Source organism: Leuciscus leuciscus, assembly GCF_965113295.1.
Source record: "Leuciscus leuciscus genome assembly, chromosome: 9".
In the NCBI taxonomy this organism is placed as follows: Eukaryota; Metazoa; Chordata; class Actinopteri; order Cypriniformes; family Leuciscidae; genus Leuciscus; species Leuciscus leuciscus.
In genome coordinates, this window is record NC_138733.1 from 43,589,576 (window position 1) to 43,608,663 (window position 19,088).

General features: G+C 39.7%; 1 protein-coding gene and 1 long non-coding RNA gene across 2 annotated transcripts; both read right to left on the bottom strand.

Moving 5' to 3' along the window:
* Positions 1–2,776: 2,776 nt before the first annotated feature.
* On the bottom strand, positions 2,777–4,889 carry LOC309505856 (zinc finger BED domain-containing protein 4-like; the record flags this gene model as incomplete). Its single annotated transcript, XM_082179320.1, has 4 exons — positions 3,924–4,889; positions 3,639–3,827; positions 3,210–3,526; positions 2,777–2,854 (listed from the first exon to the last, which is right to left on the bottom strand). The coding sequence occupies exons 1-4, from the start codon at positions 4,849–4,851 to the stop codon at positions 2,777–2,779; spliced, it is 1,512 nt and encodes a 503-aa protein (XP_082035446.1). The 5' UTR covers positions 4,852–4,889.
* Positions 4,890–10,884: 5,995 nt separating this feature from the next.
* LOC309505755 lies at positions 10,885–11,822 on the bottom strand. Its single transcript, XR_014208575.1, has 3 exons — positions 11,538–11,822; positions 11,252–11,313; positions 10,885–11,120 (listed from the first exon to the last, which is right to left on the bottom strand). It is a non-coding gene; the product is annotated as an uncharacterized lncRNA (long non-coding RNA).
* Between the last annotated feature and the right edge of the window lie 7,266 nt (positions 11,823–19,088).

Sequence of the window (19,088 nt, forward strand, 5' to 3'; positions counted from 1 at the left end):
TTGACGCATTCGTTCCAATGAACTGCCGTAGCCAAGGCGACATCTAGTGTATATACCTATGGTGAGCGTCAAGCAGGAGCGTCGCGTGATCGTCTATTTTTACTGCGCTGCTCACGCTCAATTAAAGTGAAAGCACACTTTTGATGGACAAAATAAATATGATTTCACACAAAAAGTACCTAAAATGAACATAATTTGCATGTATAGTGTGTTTGAACAAGAACTGGAGTAGGCTATGTCAGAAAAGAAAATGAAGACTCAAAAATATTTATAGAAAATTTACCCATTTAAACTTGTTTTTATTAATCAGTTTGTGTAAAAGTGGTGTTTTATAAAAGAAAAATATATATAGAAAATAAATATTAGCGTGTGTGTGCTGTAAAGTGATTCGAAAAAATGAAATCGGAATCGCCTAAAATCTGTATCGGCAGGTCAAACTCAATGAAAAATCGGGATCAGCCTAGAAAATTGTAATCGGTGCATCTCTATAATCTTTCTGGTATCAAACACCATCACATAATCTTATGTCCACCTAGATGTTTTATTTATTTATTTCTACATTTTCCGTAGTATTGTCGATGGGTTCAAAAACACATCATGCAAAAGGGGAACCTTGGCCAGAACCTAGGGGTATATGGGGGGCCTTGTCATGGAAAAGTTTGGGAACCCCTGGTTTGGGAACCCATTGATTCACACAACGTCACATCACGCACTTAAAGCGCTTCTGTGAATGGAGGAAACAGAATAAAACTAAATATATATATATATATATATATATATATATTTATATATATATATATATATATATATATATATATATTAGGGGTGTAATGATACGCGTATTCGTATCGAACCGTTCGGTACGAGGCTTTCGGTTCGGTTTTCGGTACGCATTACGTACCGAACGGTTCGTTGGACCATTTTTTCTGGCGACAAAAAATTCGTTATTTCAAATGAAGGCGCGTCGCGGGTGGCAAGCGCGCTCAAAGAGGCTGGCGCGACCACAACATCAACTGGCAAATGCAATGTAAGGAACGAAACTGAGCTACTCTTATTGTGTTTGTGTGGACCGTTTATCAGTTTTGACCTGTGAAGCGGGACTCGCGAGCCCTATGCACGAGCCTGATCAAGCAACACCACACAGCGCTAAGAGATCCAGACCAGTAAAGAAAGCATTTGAATTTCAAATGCTTTTTGAATTCGCCACTGAAGTAATAACATCGCTGCGAGATCTAGTGAGAAACATGCACATTTCTCTGTTATTAACGGATCAAACAGCGCTGACGTGGAAACCAGGAAGAAACATCGTGCCATGAATGAACTGGCCGGTGTCCACAGATCAGCAACATTCACCGTGGAATGGATTTGCTGTAGTAACACTAACTGCAAGGTATGGAAGTTTGTCAGGAATAGTGGGCTATAATGCCTTCAAGTAACATTACGTCGGTTTTATTTTGACATTATGAATACAATTGCTGCCCTCAAATGTTAATATGAACTAAAATAAACCTGTGTTTATAACTAGCCTACTACTACAATATTACATTTCATTTTGTCCAAGGAGCTGTTTTGTTTTATATGCTCATAAGAAGAGTCAAGTATAGCTCCATTATTGCTCAGTAAAAAAAGCAACAAAAATAAAAAAAATCATACTTTATGATGTTAGTTTCATTAAATAAAATAATAATAAAAAAAATTTTATTCAAGGATATTTCTCTGGCATTTATTTATTTTTGCTGTATGGAAAACGTACCGAACCGAACCGTACCGAACCGTGACACAAGTGTATCGTATCGAACCGAACCGTGAATTTTGTGAACCGTTACACCCCTAATATATATATATATATATATATATATATATATATATATATATATATATACTATATAGGCCTAAATGCAAAATATAGGCTATTTCACTTAAATAATTACAGATTAACAAAGCGAAAGGAAAAATTCTGCTGAGCTCGGTTCATGCGATGGGGTCCAAAGTTCATGTTAAGGAAACCGAGACAGCAGAAAACGGCATTGTGCTTGTTTTCTGTATTTACAAAAGCTTTACAGTTTTGAATACTTGTTTGCTTCTATCCGTATGACCATAAATTATGAAGTAACAGGTTCCTCAGAAGGGCAAAAATTCCTGTGATCGTGCCGACGCCTCACACGCGCACATGTTCTAGCATTGCTAACTTGACATCGCAGCATGTTCATTATCAAAATAAAATAGTCAACCAAACATATAGAATGTAAACCAAACCATGCCCATGCTACAGAGGTAGCCCTTCGTTTAGGAACAAAGTCCTCGGTTTGTCTTGGCTGGTCCTTCTCCTGCTCGGAGCCACCCGGTTCTGTCTCCCCGCCATGTTATTCACGTTTCTGTCACAGTGTCTGGTTTGTGTTTCCCCGGGTGTCCACTAGAGGTCTCTCTCTCTTACTGTCACCATTCATTCTGGAACTGCATTTCCCACGATCCTTTGTCTGTTCTCATCACTCATCATTGCATGCAGCTGTTTCCCATTACATTGTTTAGTTTCTGTGTATAAATACCCTGTCTGTTTCAGTCCATGTCACGGAGTTGTCATATATTGTCACCACACTTCTGAGGTCTGTTTCTAGTCTGTTCTTGTTTTGTTTTGTTTTGTTTTGTTTTGTTTTGTTTTGTTTTGTTTTGTTTTGTTTATTGTTGTTTTGGATTTTGGATTTTGGATTGCTAACATGGATTTTGAACCTTGCCTGGATGATGACGAATTGGATTACGCTTTAATAAATCATTACCATCACACTGCTTTTGGATCCTGCTTTTGGACACTGTGACAGTTTCTGCCTGCATCCTGGTAGTGATGGGCAGATCGAGGCTTCATGAAGCAATGAAACAGTTGAACCAAATGGTCCATATTGTTTCGAGGCTTCGAATCAATCCGACACCCGTCTCAACGGTGACACCTAGTGGTCACTTGCAGGTGTGACAAGCCTTGACAAGCCATTAAAAAAAAATTTTTTTTTTTTTATTATTGTATTTTTCTAATATGTGAAGCTTGTAACCTATAGGCTCCTCACTGTGCATAATGTTATTTTGGTCCTGCAAAATGAATAATAAAAGAAATCAAGCCACAATGTCTCACTTTTTTAGAGATTTTTATTCAAAAATATGAATTTGTCTGCTGTGGAAGGACTTAGCCTACTTCTTTTTTTACAGATAATTTCTCCAGCCTTTGAAAAAATCCTCTCACAAGGGACACTTGTTGCTGGCATGAACAGATATTTTTTAGCAAGGATATACAAATGAGGAAAGATTACTGCTCTCTCTTTCCAGTAAGTTAGTGGATCATGAGTTCTGGGCAAATACGCATCGTTGAAGTATTTTTTCACTTCCACTGTGGCATCAGCTGTAGCATTGTGTAGCATCTGGGTTTGATGGATACGAGTATCAAAAAGTTCCCATAAACTGTCCTGTGTTTCTACTGGTGTTGATGGTGATGGTGATGGTGATGATGATGATGATGGGTCTGATGTTGACATTTCTGGCTCTGAATAAAAATGAAAACAGCAATTAGTAACAAATCCTAAACTGACGGCATATATGAAGTATATATTACATAATTCAGATTACATAACATGACACAGACTGAAACTGCTTACCAGGATTTGTGTTTGAACGCATCAGCGAAGCACACTCCAGTGTGATGTGCTTTTCAGCGTCGTGGGCTTTGGCAGCATTTCCAAATGCCACATTTTTTAACCTTGGGTCCAGCAGTGTAGCCAGTGCCAGGGCTCTAAAACTCTCATAACCTCCACATCTGGAGTGCAGACCTTCTTGCAGATGTGAGCCTATGAGCCAAAACAGGATAAAAACATATTTATAAGAATGACAATAATATGACAGTTGTGGCAAATTACATGGGTAGAATGGTCATTGTGGCCTACCTAATTGTACAGTTGATTCCTGTGTTGCATTTCCTTTTTTCTGTGCAAGCTTGTGCTGCAACATCCTGTACAGTGGTATAAGCTTTGAAGCAGACACTCTCTTTTCCTCGGACATCTCTGTTGTTGCGAGTTTGAATGGTTGCAGTAGTGACAATGATTGTTGAATAATGTCATAATCAAGACTTGTCAGGGGAGCAGTATCATTGTCTAAGTTGGAAAGTGCAGCAGCCACTGGTTCACGTTGGTCGTACAAGCGTTGTAGCATGTCGAATGTGCTGTTCCATCTCGTCTCAACCTCCTGTATCAGTTTCAGAGTTGGTCTTCCCATCAAGCCCTGCATCTCCACAAGCTTGTCCTTTGCTTTGCAGCTGGATCTGAACAACCCCACTATCTTTCTGGCCTTCTGGCGTATTTCATTGATGACTGGGGTTTGATCTAGGGCCTTTTTCACAATCAAATTTAATGTATGAGCAAAACATGGGACATGGCGAAGGTGGAGTAGCTGGGTGCTTAGGATCATGTTGGATGCGTTGTCAGTCACCATGCACTGAACTTTGGAGGTTATTCCCCACTCAGCCATTAGCAAGGCTTTAGCCTCCATGAGATGCTGGGCTGTGTGGGTCTGGTAAAACCTCCTTACACCCAGTACAACAGTTGCCATTTTTGCCTCTGGTGTTATGTAATGGCAAGTCACACCAAGATATCCGTCCATATTAATGGAGGACCACATGTCAGCCGTTAGGCTAACAAATTCGGCCTTTTGCAGGTCCTCCATTGTCTTCTCCTTGGCTTTGTCGTACCTTTCGCTGACCATTGTTTTAAGCACCTTCCGGGATGGGAGGACATAGTTTGGATCAAGCTTGTTCACAAAGGCCCTGAATCCCTCATCCTCCACGATGGTGAAGGGCTGCAGATCCTTCACCACCATGTTTAGAAGAGCCTCATCCAATTCCCTCTGTCTGACTTTTAAAAGAGAAGATAAAACATACTTTCAGACAAATACATTGAAAAAAAATACAGCTTCAAATAGTGCACAGCTATTAAAAGTAGCCTACTGGTTCATTATTTGGAAACCTTTCTAAACAAAGTTAGGTTATAAACGTTTATGCTCAGTGTGCAGAGAAAAATGTAATGGAATGTATAACTACAACAAATAGGAAAACCAAAATGATGTCGTCACTGGCAGTAAACTGGGTACTCATATGTAGACCTATAAAATGTATATATACACAATATTATATTATATTATATTATATTATATTCACATTGAAGCTATTTTTAACATGATTGTCAGTTGTGATTGGGACATTAGGTTGTAGGGCATAGGGCTATGGACTTTCTAAACAGTGTCCCAAAAGTTTGTAATTATATTTCAATTATAATTATATTTCAAACAATGCATACCTTGCTTAGATGACCCAGCAGTGTCAGTAGCAGGCCTAGGTACAGGGGGAATGCTACCATCCTCTGCACCCTGCAAAATGGCAGGATGAGTGCTCCTCAAATGGCGCATCATGGATGATGTATTGTTGCAGTAGGCTAGCTGCCGATCACAATACACACATCTCACTTTATTTGGGGTTTCCAAATGGAAATGCTCCCACACCACAGATGTACGGCATCTCTTCTGGGGAGCCTCCATTTTATCTATCTATGTATCTATCTATGAATCTATCTATGTATCTAGATATAGTCTATCTATGTATCTAGATATGTATCTAGATATAATCTATCTATGTATATATATGTATATATGTGTATATATATATATTAGAGGTGGGCATAGATAATTTTTTTTAATCTAGATTAGTCTAGATTAATTTTGAAATTAATCTAGATTAATCTAGATTAAAATGGCTCATTTGAATTCTGCCGAAGGCATTCAGAATATGTGTGCTACCCAAATAATGACTATAAAAGTAAGTCTTTGAGAACTGGTTTCTCAAGCCAGGTGGCGCATTAGACCAGGGGCTCATCTCCTGTTTCCAAAATGCATCACAAACTGCTTGAGAAAGCTGTTCTACTCATAGACTGTAAAAGGTTACTACTGTACTGTTACCGTCCGTAGGCAACATTAGGTAGGCCTATGTTATTATCAACTACTATAGGCTATCAATTAGGGATGGGCGATATGGCCTAAAATCTATATTGTGATATACATTGCAGCCTCTTGCGATAATGATATACAGTATATTATAATAAAACCATTTCAGAACAGATTACACAGACCCATTGTAAACAACTGCTAAATGTATATTTTTTTAAAGGGTGTATGTAGTTTTGAGAACATATATTGTGCAAAACTGTAAGTATACAACATAATTTTGCAGATAAATAAAATGTAAGTACACTAGCTGCAGAGACTTAAGTAGGTCTAATGTTTATTATGGCTTGGAGCTTATGAAACCCCAAATTTAAAATTAGAATATTGTCTAACTGATGTCTTTTCAGTTAAAAAGAAACACAACAACGATTCTTAAAATCGAGATTATGTGCTACACCACTAAGATATATTGGAATGGGAATAATACGCGCGCGCTGGTATTCAGTTATATCATGTTTCGTTTTGAATTTGAGGTGGTAGAACGGATTAGTCGTGTGTTAACTTACCGAACTGTTACCCCACACACTCTGTATATAGTTTGCTGCTGCTCGTCTGACGGCTTAAACCCGAACCAAGTCCAAATAATGGATGTTGCACCGACCTTTTTCACCAGCTTTCACTTTCAGCCGTGTTTACTTAAGATGACGACGAATATGCGTTGCAGCCGGGTTTACCTCGCGGCCGCGGGTAGATTGCGTCATCATAGCTTGTGTAGTATAGAGCCATCTCCCAACCCAACTTGGAGAATAGATTAACGGCGATATTTTTTTTATCGCGCGATAAGAGTCTCGCGTTAACGCAGCACGTTAACGCCGATAACGGCCCACCACTAATATATATATATATATATATATATATATATATATATATATATATGTATCTATCTATAATCTATCTATGTATATATATATATATATATATATATATATGTATATGTGTGTGTATCTATCTATAATCTATCTATGTATTTATATATGTATCTATCTATAATCTATGTATTTATATTAGGGCTGGGGGAATTAACGCGTTAATCTTTGCAATTAATTTGAAATGTTTAACGCGTTAAAAAAAAATTACGCAATTGACGCAGCACTTTTTTTTTTTGCCTCGTTTTAATGATTTCCTGTTGCGTCTGCTATTAAAAAGGCCGAAATATGCCGTCCCGCCCCTCCATGTTCGGCGGTCAGGTTTCATTCTCGGGCAGCTTTCATGAGCGGGTCTTTTCCGCTCGGTATGTGCGTCGCGCTCTGTGCTCCGCGCGCGCGTGAGTGTGTGTGTGTGTGTGTGTGTGTCGGTCGGTCGGCGCGCTCTGTGCTCCGTGCGTGCGTGCGTGCGTGCGTGCGTGCGTGCGTGCGTGCGTGTGTGTGTGTGTGTGTCGGCTCGCTCTGTCGTTAATGGCCCAGCAGCGGCGAGCTCTCCGTTCCGTGTGTGTGTGTGTGTGTGTGTGTGTCGGCGGCTCTGTCGTTAACGGCCCAAAGGCTTCAATCATGTACTAAGCACTGGAAAAGTAAAGTCCACTCAAGTAACGTGAAATTTCTCTGTTGACTTCTGTTTGCTGAGCTGGTATAGCCATGCTGGGCAACAATGGTAAAATGACCTGCTCTGATCACATGCTCTGGTAATAATAGCTTTGTAGGACTATATTTTGTTTTAATAATTAATAAAATAATAATAATAATAATAATCTGTTAAATTGATTATGTTGATTGATTATTGAAAAAGAATAATATATTGATATATTGATGTTTAATATTTTAATATAGGGCTATTTTCTGTTCCCTTTTTTTCCTGTGTTGTTTAATTAGGTGATTCTAAGTTTAAATATTGATGATTACAAGCTTGGGGGAAGCGCAATTAATTGCAATTAATTACAGAAATTGTGCAATTAATTAGTTAATTTTTTTTAATCGATTCCCAGCCCTAATTTATATGTATCTATAATCTATCTGTATCTATCTATTAATCTAGCTGTCTATATTTATATCTATGTATCTATTAATGTGTCACTATATGTATACTCTGTCTCTGTCTGTCTCTAGCTTATCAGTCAATGTGTTGTGTAAATTTAAATGTAATCCTATAATAACTAATCAAATCGCACTATGTCACTATATCATCAAAAATCCGCTATGTCAAAATCAAACTCCTCTCACAAAAACCCACAAGGTCAATATTCGTTGATTTCACTTTTATACAGATAGTGTGATCTGTTCCCGACCGTGTCAATCAAACGCTGATTCGGCGGACCACACCTGATGAAACACTTAGTGAAACACTTTGAGGCTTCGTTTGGCCATAGTCACGTGACATGGGTGTTTTGAATCACGCTTCGGATCAGTGTTTCGAAACATCTGCGCTTCGGGATCTCGCAAAGCTTCGGAACGACTGTTTCGCGTCAGCCATCCCTACATCCTGGTTGGCGTTTAAGATTGCATTCATCCAAATTATGAAAAAGTTTTGTTGTAAACAATGTTTTTTGCGACACCACAATATAAACAATAGAGCATAATATGAAACAATAGACTTTTTATATTGTCCATACGATATATATCATATCGCACAGCACTGCATGTGAGGCAGACAAGGCAGAAAAGGTGTTTTAGCAACATACTTTACTCCTTTTGTTTGTTTAGAAATCTACAATGTACTTAGTTTTATTATGATGTAATTTACTGTGTATAAATATGAAGGTTTTTAGGCCAGGTGGTAAATGCTGCCATTCTTCTCGAATACTATTGCTCTTCAAAGAACAGAGTCACCAATCAGGTAACGCAGACATAAAGAGTTTTTGTTTGAATACCATTCAGTTACCCATGTTAACTTGTATTTTATTCAGTTACTGAAACGGCAAGAAAGCACTTTGACTTGCTTTGATCATTTCCAATCTTGTTGGAAAAACTTGCTTTGTATTATTACATTATGTCATGTTGCATCACTCTAACCTGTGCTTAAACAATGAGAACTGTACAATGTATTATGTGTCCCAGCCCCAACCATTCATCAGAAGGACTGCGGCGAGAACCTTTGAACCAATAGTGGCACTTTCCACAGGATGAGATCTCACTGATGTCACTGTTCACTGCAGTACTGACTCCATCACACACATACAGTTGTGGTCAAAAGTTTACATCACATTGCAGAATCTGAAAAATCTTTTTAAAAAATTAATAAATAAGAGGGAGTTGTTGTTTTTTAAGTACTGCCCTGATTAAACTATTTAATAATTAATAATAATTCGTTACATTTATATAGCGCTTTTTCTGAGACCTCAAAGCGCTTTACATAGATGGGGGAATCTCCTCAACCACCACCAATGTGCAGCATCCACCTGGATGATGCGACGGCAGCCATATTGCGCCAGAACGCCCACCACACACCAGCTTACTGGTGGAGAGGAGACAGTGATGAAGCCAATCAGTATATGGGGATGATTAGGAGGCCATGATGGACAGAGGCCAAGGGGCAAATTTGGCCAGGATGCCGGGGTTACACCCCTACTCTTTTTCGAAGGACATCCTGGGATTTTTAATGACCACAGAGAGTCAGGACCTCGGTTTAACGTCTCATCCGAAGGACGGTGCTCTTTTTGGCAGTATAGTGTCCCCGTCACTATACTGGGGCATTAGGACCCACACAGACCACAGGGTGAGCGCCCCCTGCTGGCCTCACTAACACCTCTTCCAGCAGCAACCTGGTTTTCTCAGGAGGTCTCCCATCCAGGTACTAACCAGGCTCAGCCCTGCTTAGCTTCAGTGGGTAACCAGTCTTGGGCTACAGGGTGATATGGCTGCTGGCCATATTTCACTTAACACATGTTTACATTTAGTAAAAATTATAGCTACATAAAAAAACAAATAAAAAAAAAGATTTAAAAGTGACCTTTGTTTTCATTCTTAATTCTGTGTTACTTGGATGATCAACGACTTTTTTTGTGTATTTTTTTTATTATTTTTTTGTGATGTTTATTTGTCACTTGTTTGTCCTGGGGCTTATACGAAGCCTGAAGGCCTGGTGCTGGGGCCTGAAGCCGGTTTAGGTGGCTAGCCAGCTATGTTTCAGTTTAGTTTCCGCCAACCCTGGGTTTTAGGTACTATGAAAGTAGCTCGGCTTTAATCGGAGTTCGTTGCCATGGTATCTTACGCTGCACGGCTAACCTGCTCCGGGGCAGGTTATGTTCTGGATTCAAGATCTCAGACTGAAGTTTGACCAATCAGCTGAGAGCAAAGAAACATATAGGTGACGTAACTTATTCCCAGGGTCTGTTGCAATGACTTCACCTTTTCTTCCAAATTCTGTGACATCTCAGCGCAAATTGTTAGACGAGCACTTCGTAGAGAAAGAGTTTTTAGCCAGACAAAATCCCCTTGCCTTTCCTGATGGTTATTTGTTTGAAAGATACAGATTTTCCGCGGAAGCAATGTCTTATCTTTGCGAACTTGAGCCGCACATAAATCATTTAACACGTCGAATTCATGCACTTACTGTATCGCAAATATTGCGTTGCGTTTTTTTTGCAAGTGGTAGGCTACATACTTGCACGGTGGGTGACGCACAGAAGCTAGGGGAAAACATGGTTTGTCAAACCATTCGCAAGGTCGCTGTGCAGGAGTACATGGATAGTTTCATTAATAGTGTTCCCCGGACATTTATCGACCATGTCCATAAAAGAGGGCTTTTATAAAATTGCCGGTAAGATATATTGATAGGGTCACATGAACACATTTTTTTTTTTTCAAAAAGCAAATTTCACAAATGTACTATACAATACATGTTAAGAATTATTTTAAATCTTTTTTATTATTATTCTGTTAATCTTATGATAGGATTCATTGCAACATGTATGCAGTCGAAAGAGCAAGACAAAGTTGCATTAATAAATATTCATACTAAAGTGTTACTTGGTTAAATAAGTTCACATACTGAGATCAGTTTTATCCAGCTGTTTGATCTCCAATTTTCTTTTCTTTTTTTTTTTTTTTAGCCTCCTCAGCTCAGTCCAGCTCCTTTAGTGAACAGTCTAGTTCAAGACTATTTAGTGTGCAGTCTAGTTCAAGACTCCTTTTGTACAGGGCCCTGACTGAGTCGGTTTCCACCTGAAACATAATTCCACCACAAACATGATCATTACAAGTTTTCTGGAGGCTCAACAAATCACAAAAAGTTCCTTGACTTCCTACAAACACAGGACTGACTGTAATTTATGTCAAGGGTTTTAAATCCTTACACATTTCTTCTGAAGCCCATTGAGGTAGAGGCCTCAGTTTCTGGGGCAGGTTGTGAAAAATCCTACAATAAAAGAGATGTGTAAGGGCCAGTTCCTTTTTTATGCCACACATTCAAATGTTTGCCATAATAAAAAGCCCAGTGCATTCACATCAGCAACTGTCTGAGAACACACAGACAGAGTATCTTCATCAATTCCCCCACCCTAATAAATAAAAATAGGCCAATGTAAAGCGTAACTGTTGTAAAGCAGGTTATGTTTGGTGTTATGTCTGCTGCATACTGACCTCTGTGTGGGAGACTGTGTGTATGTGTGCTGGCTTCAACAGTGACACTGTATTTCCCTCTACTGCAGAACATACAGTCAGCCATATTTAAAACTTAAAAGTAGTAATGTATTGCACACGTACCCAGTGTTACTTGCTTAGAGGAGCCAGCACCAGGGTCAGATTGTACAGCACCTGTAATCCCATCCATAATCGGCCGTCCCTTATTGCCTACTCAGAGCCAACTCCTCCGCCACAGTGTATTCTGGTTTTCTGAATTTAACTCTTTATTTCTGTTTGCTGCTGTAGCGACAATGACGTCCGGCCAGCTGCTTTTCAAATTAAGTGAATCATGAGGGTGTCGAACACATCTTCTTTGTCCTTAGGAAGACGAGCTCTGGTTAATATTACTCCCTAAGGGGTAATTCACCAGCGCCGGGGTGTCTGGAGTCCCCCCCAGTTCAGCGCGTGACTTTTATAGACTCGCAACATTCCAACGCACACACACAAACACACTCTGGACTTTGAAACAGAAACCCCCCTTACAGAAAAGGACTTTTACCCATAAAGTCACTCTTAAATGTACTAAATATATCCCTTTTTGTTTTAAGAGGTGTGTGTAAACCATAGGGAAGCATATATGTCCTATTGTAACATTAATAGAACTGCAAATGCCTATACTAATGCATAATAATGTATCTTTGCATTGCTACAACGTCTATATTCTATTTTTGATATCTCTGTAATCCTCTCCAGCTAACGGAGTTGAATTTTGATAACCAGTTGCAATAATTTGTATCGTTTGACACCTTTCATATGTCTGGAGCAAATCTTCTCAAATTCGATCTCTCACATGACAGTCAAAGTAGGGGTTTCTTCACAAACAAAGAAACCTCTTCCCGCTTCAGATCAGAAGATCCGATTCGCTGTCGCCACGAAAAAGGGGGCGTGGGACACTGCTCACGGGACACTGATAAAAGTCCAAACTTTCAGTTTGCTCTCAACTCTCAACTCTCAGCTCTCAACCCTCATCTTCCTCTTCTCCACGCGCAGCGCTTCTCCTCTCAACGCAACCAGCTGGACAGGTCTTGGCTTCTCCTCTGGGACGCATGCCCGCGTCATGTAGAAGCTGCCGTTCTTTTGCAACTAAGTTCCTACTCGCCTTTCCCCGCCACAAGGGAAATGATCTGAACTTTCTCGGTAACGTTAAATTCAAGTGAGCCTTTACATCGTCTCTATCACGTTATGTTTTATGTTTTTGTTTGTTTAAATGTTTGTTTGTTTTACTGTTTGCATTTTTACTTACGTTTATATTGTAGCTCATATAATCTCTCTCTAGTTTACATTTATTAAAAATCCATTTATACTTTAACTGTCTCTGTGTTTGAAAACCCACCTTGTAAGTCCATGAAATCAAAGATCTAAGCTACAAGCTCGATATTATAGACTACCTTGAGTAGTTTTAATTCATAAACTCAGAAAGTTTGATGTTTGTGGCCAGAAGATGAAACTTTCTGTTTGTAAACAGGGATACTCCTTCTTAACTGATAATCTTACATTTATTCGCTGGACGAATGACTGATGACGAGACCAGTTACAGAACGAGGTATTTCCGAAAATTGATAAAGTAATGTATATGCGATTTATGAATTATGACCATGAGTTATGATTAGTAATATTTCCCAAATTCCCTATATTCTTGTGCTAATTCGCATTGACCCAGAGTCATTTACGTTACACTGCAAACAAGTGTTTGGGATAAAATGTTCACAAAAGTAATAAAAGGTTGTGGTAAACACTCACCACTTTGAATTATATTTTTATATTTTGTCTTTATCTGCTGCCAAGAACATTTAGAGTTGGGGTTGCATCTAAAAATCTAAAAATCAATGGATATTAATCTTTCTTAGTACATAGTACATGCACATTTTTTATATATTATAAAAATAGGCTATATTACAATAGGCTACACATACATATATACATACATAATTTTACATAAATATAGAACGTATTTGTTTAACTTACACATTAACAATCAGCAATCTTTCTCCAACAGTCTTCTCTTGCTTTGGCAGCAGAGACCGTATTGTTTCGAGCTTGAAATACATATTTAAATTCATCGTAATTCTGAATGATTATCTCTTGCTCCTCCGCGGAAAAATATATCGCTCTCGCTCTACCCGCGATTGGTTGTTCAGGGTCAACGTCACTCTTTTATGTGCACGCGCGCGTGGAGTAATCATAGCTTAAGGATCAAAGCCTGACTCCTCTGCCCTCCAACAACATTTTGATGGTAGTATGATGGCGCCAGTGTGTGTGGCTAGCCGTCTGCTGCTCCCGGTTGCATGGATGTTTGTCTTGTTTTTATCGTCTATTTTAAATACTGCAAACTCTCTATTAGTGTACTATCGCCAAACACTTCTTAGCATTAGATCGGCTTTTGATTATACGCCGATCTATATTGTGAACCGGGGTGGAACGAACAATTCAACCCCTCCACCGTTCCTTCGTGGATTACCTGCCTATCTCTGCCGAACCCCATGCTCTCTCGGGAGGAAGAAGCGGTTCAGACGCCGTGGCAAACGAGGTGGTCTGCTGGTTAAAATAAAGACTTTAATGGCTTTGTTCCCGAATGCCGACCCTCGCTGGATTTTGGGAGATCTCGACGTGGATTGTCGTCGGTATGTGCTTCAACGCTCTTGGGGTCCGAAGTATAGGTGGTTGGTACCTGTGACTGATGTGGATGTGGATAAAGAGCCTCCGGTCATAATTTATCGGGCATCCCGTTTTAAAAGAAGTGTGGACGCAACTCTCCATCGGTCTTTGGTCCGTGAATCTTCGTCGTTGAAAGACTCAACTCCCGTGAGGATAGCCTTGGTGAATGCTAGATCACTAGCTAGCAAGTCCTTCATTTTGAATGACTTTTTTACTTCTAAAGACTTGACATGTTGTGTGTGACTGAGACCTGGATCGGTGTTGGTGAGTCAAGTGTTTTTTCTGAAGTTTTACCTCTGAACTGTACCTACTTCAATTCTCCACGGCTTACGGGACGAGGAGGCGGAGTAGCAACTATTTTTAAAGAACAGTTAAACTGTAGTCGTCTGCCTTCTTCCTCCTACTCCAGCTTTGAACTCAGTGTTTTTGAATTAAGTCTGAGTTATTGTTTATCGCCCACCTAAATATAACAAGGACTTTATCGATGATTTTTCTGATTTTGTAGCCGGAATCATGACTAAATATGACCGGGTTTTAATTGTGGGGGATTTTAATATCCATCTGTGCTGTCCTGCCAAGCCTCTGGCCAAAGTCTTTTAACTTAACTCAGTTTGTCGTTAGTCCCACACATATAGGTGGACACACTTTAGATTTGGTTTTGACCTATGGCTTGCCTATTAGTAACATTAATGTCTGTGATGCCACGTTCTCTGATCATTTGCCTGTTTTATTTGAGATATGTATTTCTCGTGATTCTAAAGTGACTGTTCCAAAACGTCGCTGTCGGGCGATTAATCCTTCAACTGCTCAATTATTTTCTGAGGCTTTTAATGCAATTGAGGTCGATTATTCAATGCCCTCATGTGTGCTTAATACTGAAGATCTAACTTCATCGTTCTTTTTAACTTGTCAAAGTATTTTAGATACAGTTGCCCCTTTTAGGACGGTTCGAGAAAAATGTAGAGTTCAACCGTGGCTGAATGCTACTACTCAAGCTATAAGGATGGAATGCAGAAGGGCGGAACGCCGCTGGAAGAAGGATAAATTACAGATTTCATTTGATATTTTACAGTACAATTTGTCTAAATATCAAAAAAGTGTTAGATCTGAGAAATCAAAGTATCTCTCTAATGTTATCTGTAATAATTCCCATAAGCCAGCTGTGCTGTTCAGTACTATTAATGCTATTTTGAACACTCCCCAAGCTACTTGTTTAGAGCCTTCTGCCGAATTGTGTGAATTTTTTTTACATTTTTTTATTGATAAGATTGAAGCTATTAGATCTAACATATCCTCTCCATTGACTTTTTTATCCATTTCCTCTGAGTGCCCTGCTGTTTTTAATCAGTTTGCGCCGGTGTCTCTTGTCTCACTGAGAGAGATCTTTGTTAAAATGAAATTATCCTCATGTTGTATGGATATTGTTCCTCCACGTCTTTTAAAAGACTCATTTGAAGCTATTGGCCCTACTGTACTTGCGATTATTAATAGTAGTCTGGCCTTGGGAGTTGTATCTAAGTCTTTTAAACATGCAGCAGTGGAACCAGTAATCAAGAAATCTAACCTGGATTCATCAGTCTTTGCTAATTTTAGACCTATTTCGAAGCTTTCGTTTCTGTCTAAATTACTGGAGAAGGTTGTATTTGGACAATTGAATGCATTCCTAGATCTACACAGTATCCATGAAGTGTTTCAGTCTGGTTTTAAGTCCTTGCATAGTACAGAAACTGCACTGTTGAAGGTTTCTAACGACTTGTTACTTACTACTGAATCAGGGAACTGTGCGATTCTAATTTTATTAGATCTTTCGGCTGCATTTGATACCATAGACCATAAGATCTTGATTGCACGCTTAGAAAAATGTGTTGGTATTAAGGGTACTGCGTTGGCATGGTTTAAATCGTACTTGTCTGAAATAACGATCTCAGTTCGCCTTGGAGAATTTGCCTCCTCAACGGCTTCTTTTACGTGTGGGGTCCCCCAGGGCTCCATTTTGGGGCCTATTTTGTTTGCCCTGTATTTGCTCCCCCTGGGACATATATTTTAGGAAATTTGATATCTCTTTTCATTGCTATGCAGACGACACGCAAATTGATCTGCCTTTGAAAAGAAAAGACACTCCTATGTTAGCGCCTTTATTACGGTGTCTTGAGGAAATTCAGGCCTGGATGGCACTGAATTTCCTAAGTGTTAATGAAAATAAAACTGAAGTCATGTTGTTTACGCCGGGTGGCACTTATGAATCCTTACAGTTGGATCTTGGGGAATTGAATCCACTAGTGAAACCTCATGTTAAAAATGTAGGTGTTATTATGGACTGTGATTTTAAATTGGATAAACAGATTATATATAATATTATTATTATATTATATATAAACTTTGACTTTGACTTTGAGTTGACAGAGAAAGTTGATGAGCTGCATCATGGTACCAATAAAGCCTGATTGCATCGGTTTGGTTTTGTCAACTCAAAACTAATCCTGTAACCCCGAGTTTGTTCAGCTACCTACATGGTACAGGCCCCTGAGCAGTTAAACTGACCACTGTTCTTAAGAAAAATCCAGGTCCTGTAAATAGTTTGGTTTTCCAGCATATTTTGAATATTTGAACCCATTCCAAAAGTGACTATGATGTTGAGATCTATCCATTCACATCAAGGACAACTGAGGGACTCACACACAACTATTACCAAGGGTCAGTGTTGTGTACTCGAGACTCGGACTCGGTCTCGAGACCATATTTTAATGGTCTCGGTCTTGTCATGGACTCGTGTGCATTTTGACTCGGAATTGACTCGTACTCGAACATATTAGGACTCGGACTTATTCCCGAGTCCACTCGAGTCCCATTGAAAATATTTCATGATTGTTACTGTATGTTAATATTTCTTTAAATTGTATGATTGAAACGTCCAATGATTGCTGACTTTCTTGTGCGCAACTGCGCATGACTTGAGACTAACGTTCGCGCCACGCAAATGCAGCAGGAGCCTGGTCAGATCAGATGTGATGTGGAGCCTCTAGCTCAACTATGTATTATTGAAAATGTCTGTGTCACGGGTGACAAAATGCTGGGAAAAGCGGAACCTTTGTTTTCTTTTCATGTTCCCCGAGGGGAATTATTTTGGTGTAACGCCTCACTCCGGTTCCGGGTGTAGCGGAGATATTATCCAAACTAATTACCGCCGATGCACGACAGGTGTGAGGCAGAGAGGAGCGGTGTTTACACAGGCTTTCCGCTTCACAAGAGGAGGCTAAAAGAGCCACTCGAAGTCGAGTTGAGGTCAAGGTCGGAACTGGTAAAAGTCAATCGGTGTTCAGTTGATCAGTTGTTTGGCTGGGTCTCAGTCGTTGTGTTTTGGGGTAGAAGATCTCCTGTTTGAGTGCTTACATTTGATGCTGTGATCCTGGAAATTTGTGTAAGTGAAGAACTGTTATTGGAGTCTGTCGTTTAGAACTGCTTGTGGAATTCTACTGGATTGAACTGCTGCTTGGATCTGCGCTGGAAGAGGAAGGAAGAAAGATAAGTGAATTAATTTCATCATTGAATCAAATGTAAAGCTTGAAGAAAAGACTGTGAATGTGAAATTTACTGTTGAGGAGGACATCTGTTTCAGATACATTGGAGAGGAATTGAGAGTTGAATATTCCCGTTGAAATGCATGGATGAAGCGAGGCTTCTGATCAGCCCTACTGTGTGAGTGATTTGCAGTTGTTTGCCTTACCTGATGCACGTCGAATTAATGCTGTGGATTTGTAGTGAACACGAGTGCTGTGTGCTATGCTGAGAAGAGTCTTCCAACGCCTGCTTTCATTCTTGTGAGATGATCTACTGGTCTCCATCCAAATCGCAGAACGATACAACTGAACTGGTGAAGTAATGCTTTGTATTGTCCTCTCTTCCATTGAATATTGTCGTGAAGTAATTCCTCATTGAAGGCTCCGGTTAATCCTCTCCCTCTCTCTGAAAGTACAAGTCTCGTGAAGAACCGTATGGCTGTGGAAAAGTCTGAATCGTTATACTTACTGACCGAGCTCTGAAGATGTACAACATCGCTGGTAAAGCTACTTATCGAGCCTCTCGTTAATGTCTGATGAAAGTGTTTGATGTTAAGAGAAGAAACCTTACCTGTTACCGACCGTCTGAGTCCTGCAGATGTGCAGCAACGCTGTGAAGTGAGTTTTAAAGTCACAATTCCCCTTTCACGTCCTGATAAGAGAAGCTGCTGTTAAGAGAAGAAATTTTACCTGTTACCTACCGTCTGAGTCCTGCAGATGTGCAGCAACGCTGTGAAGTGAGTTTTAAAGTCACAATTCCCCTTTCACGTCCTGATAAGAGAAGCTGCTGTTAAGAGAAGAAATCTCACCTGTTACCTACCGTCTGAGTCCTGCAGATGTGCAGCAACGCTGTGAAGTGAGTTTTAAAGTCACAATTTCCCCTTCATGTCATGATAAGAGAATCTGCTGTTGAGAGAAGAATGCATTACCTGTGACTTCCCGTTTGAGTCCTGCAGATGTGCAGCAATGCTGCGAAGTAAGCTTTTAGAGTCACTGTCTCCCCATTGTGCCCGACGACGTATCTGATACTGAGAAGAATACATTACCTGTTACTTACTGTCTGAGTCCTGTAGATGTGCAGCAACGCTGTGAAGTAAGCTTTTAGAGTCACTATCGCACTATTGTGTCCCGAAGGCAGTGAAGAATCGATCCAGCGGCTACTCCGGTCAAATAGCCCTAGAAGAGGAGAGTTGCTTATTCTTTTCTCAAGTTGATTGCTATTCAATAAAGATTGTTACTTTTGAACTCAATTACTTGCCTCCTCTTTTGTCCATCTGTTGCGTGCCTGTGGTGTTGG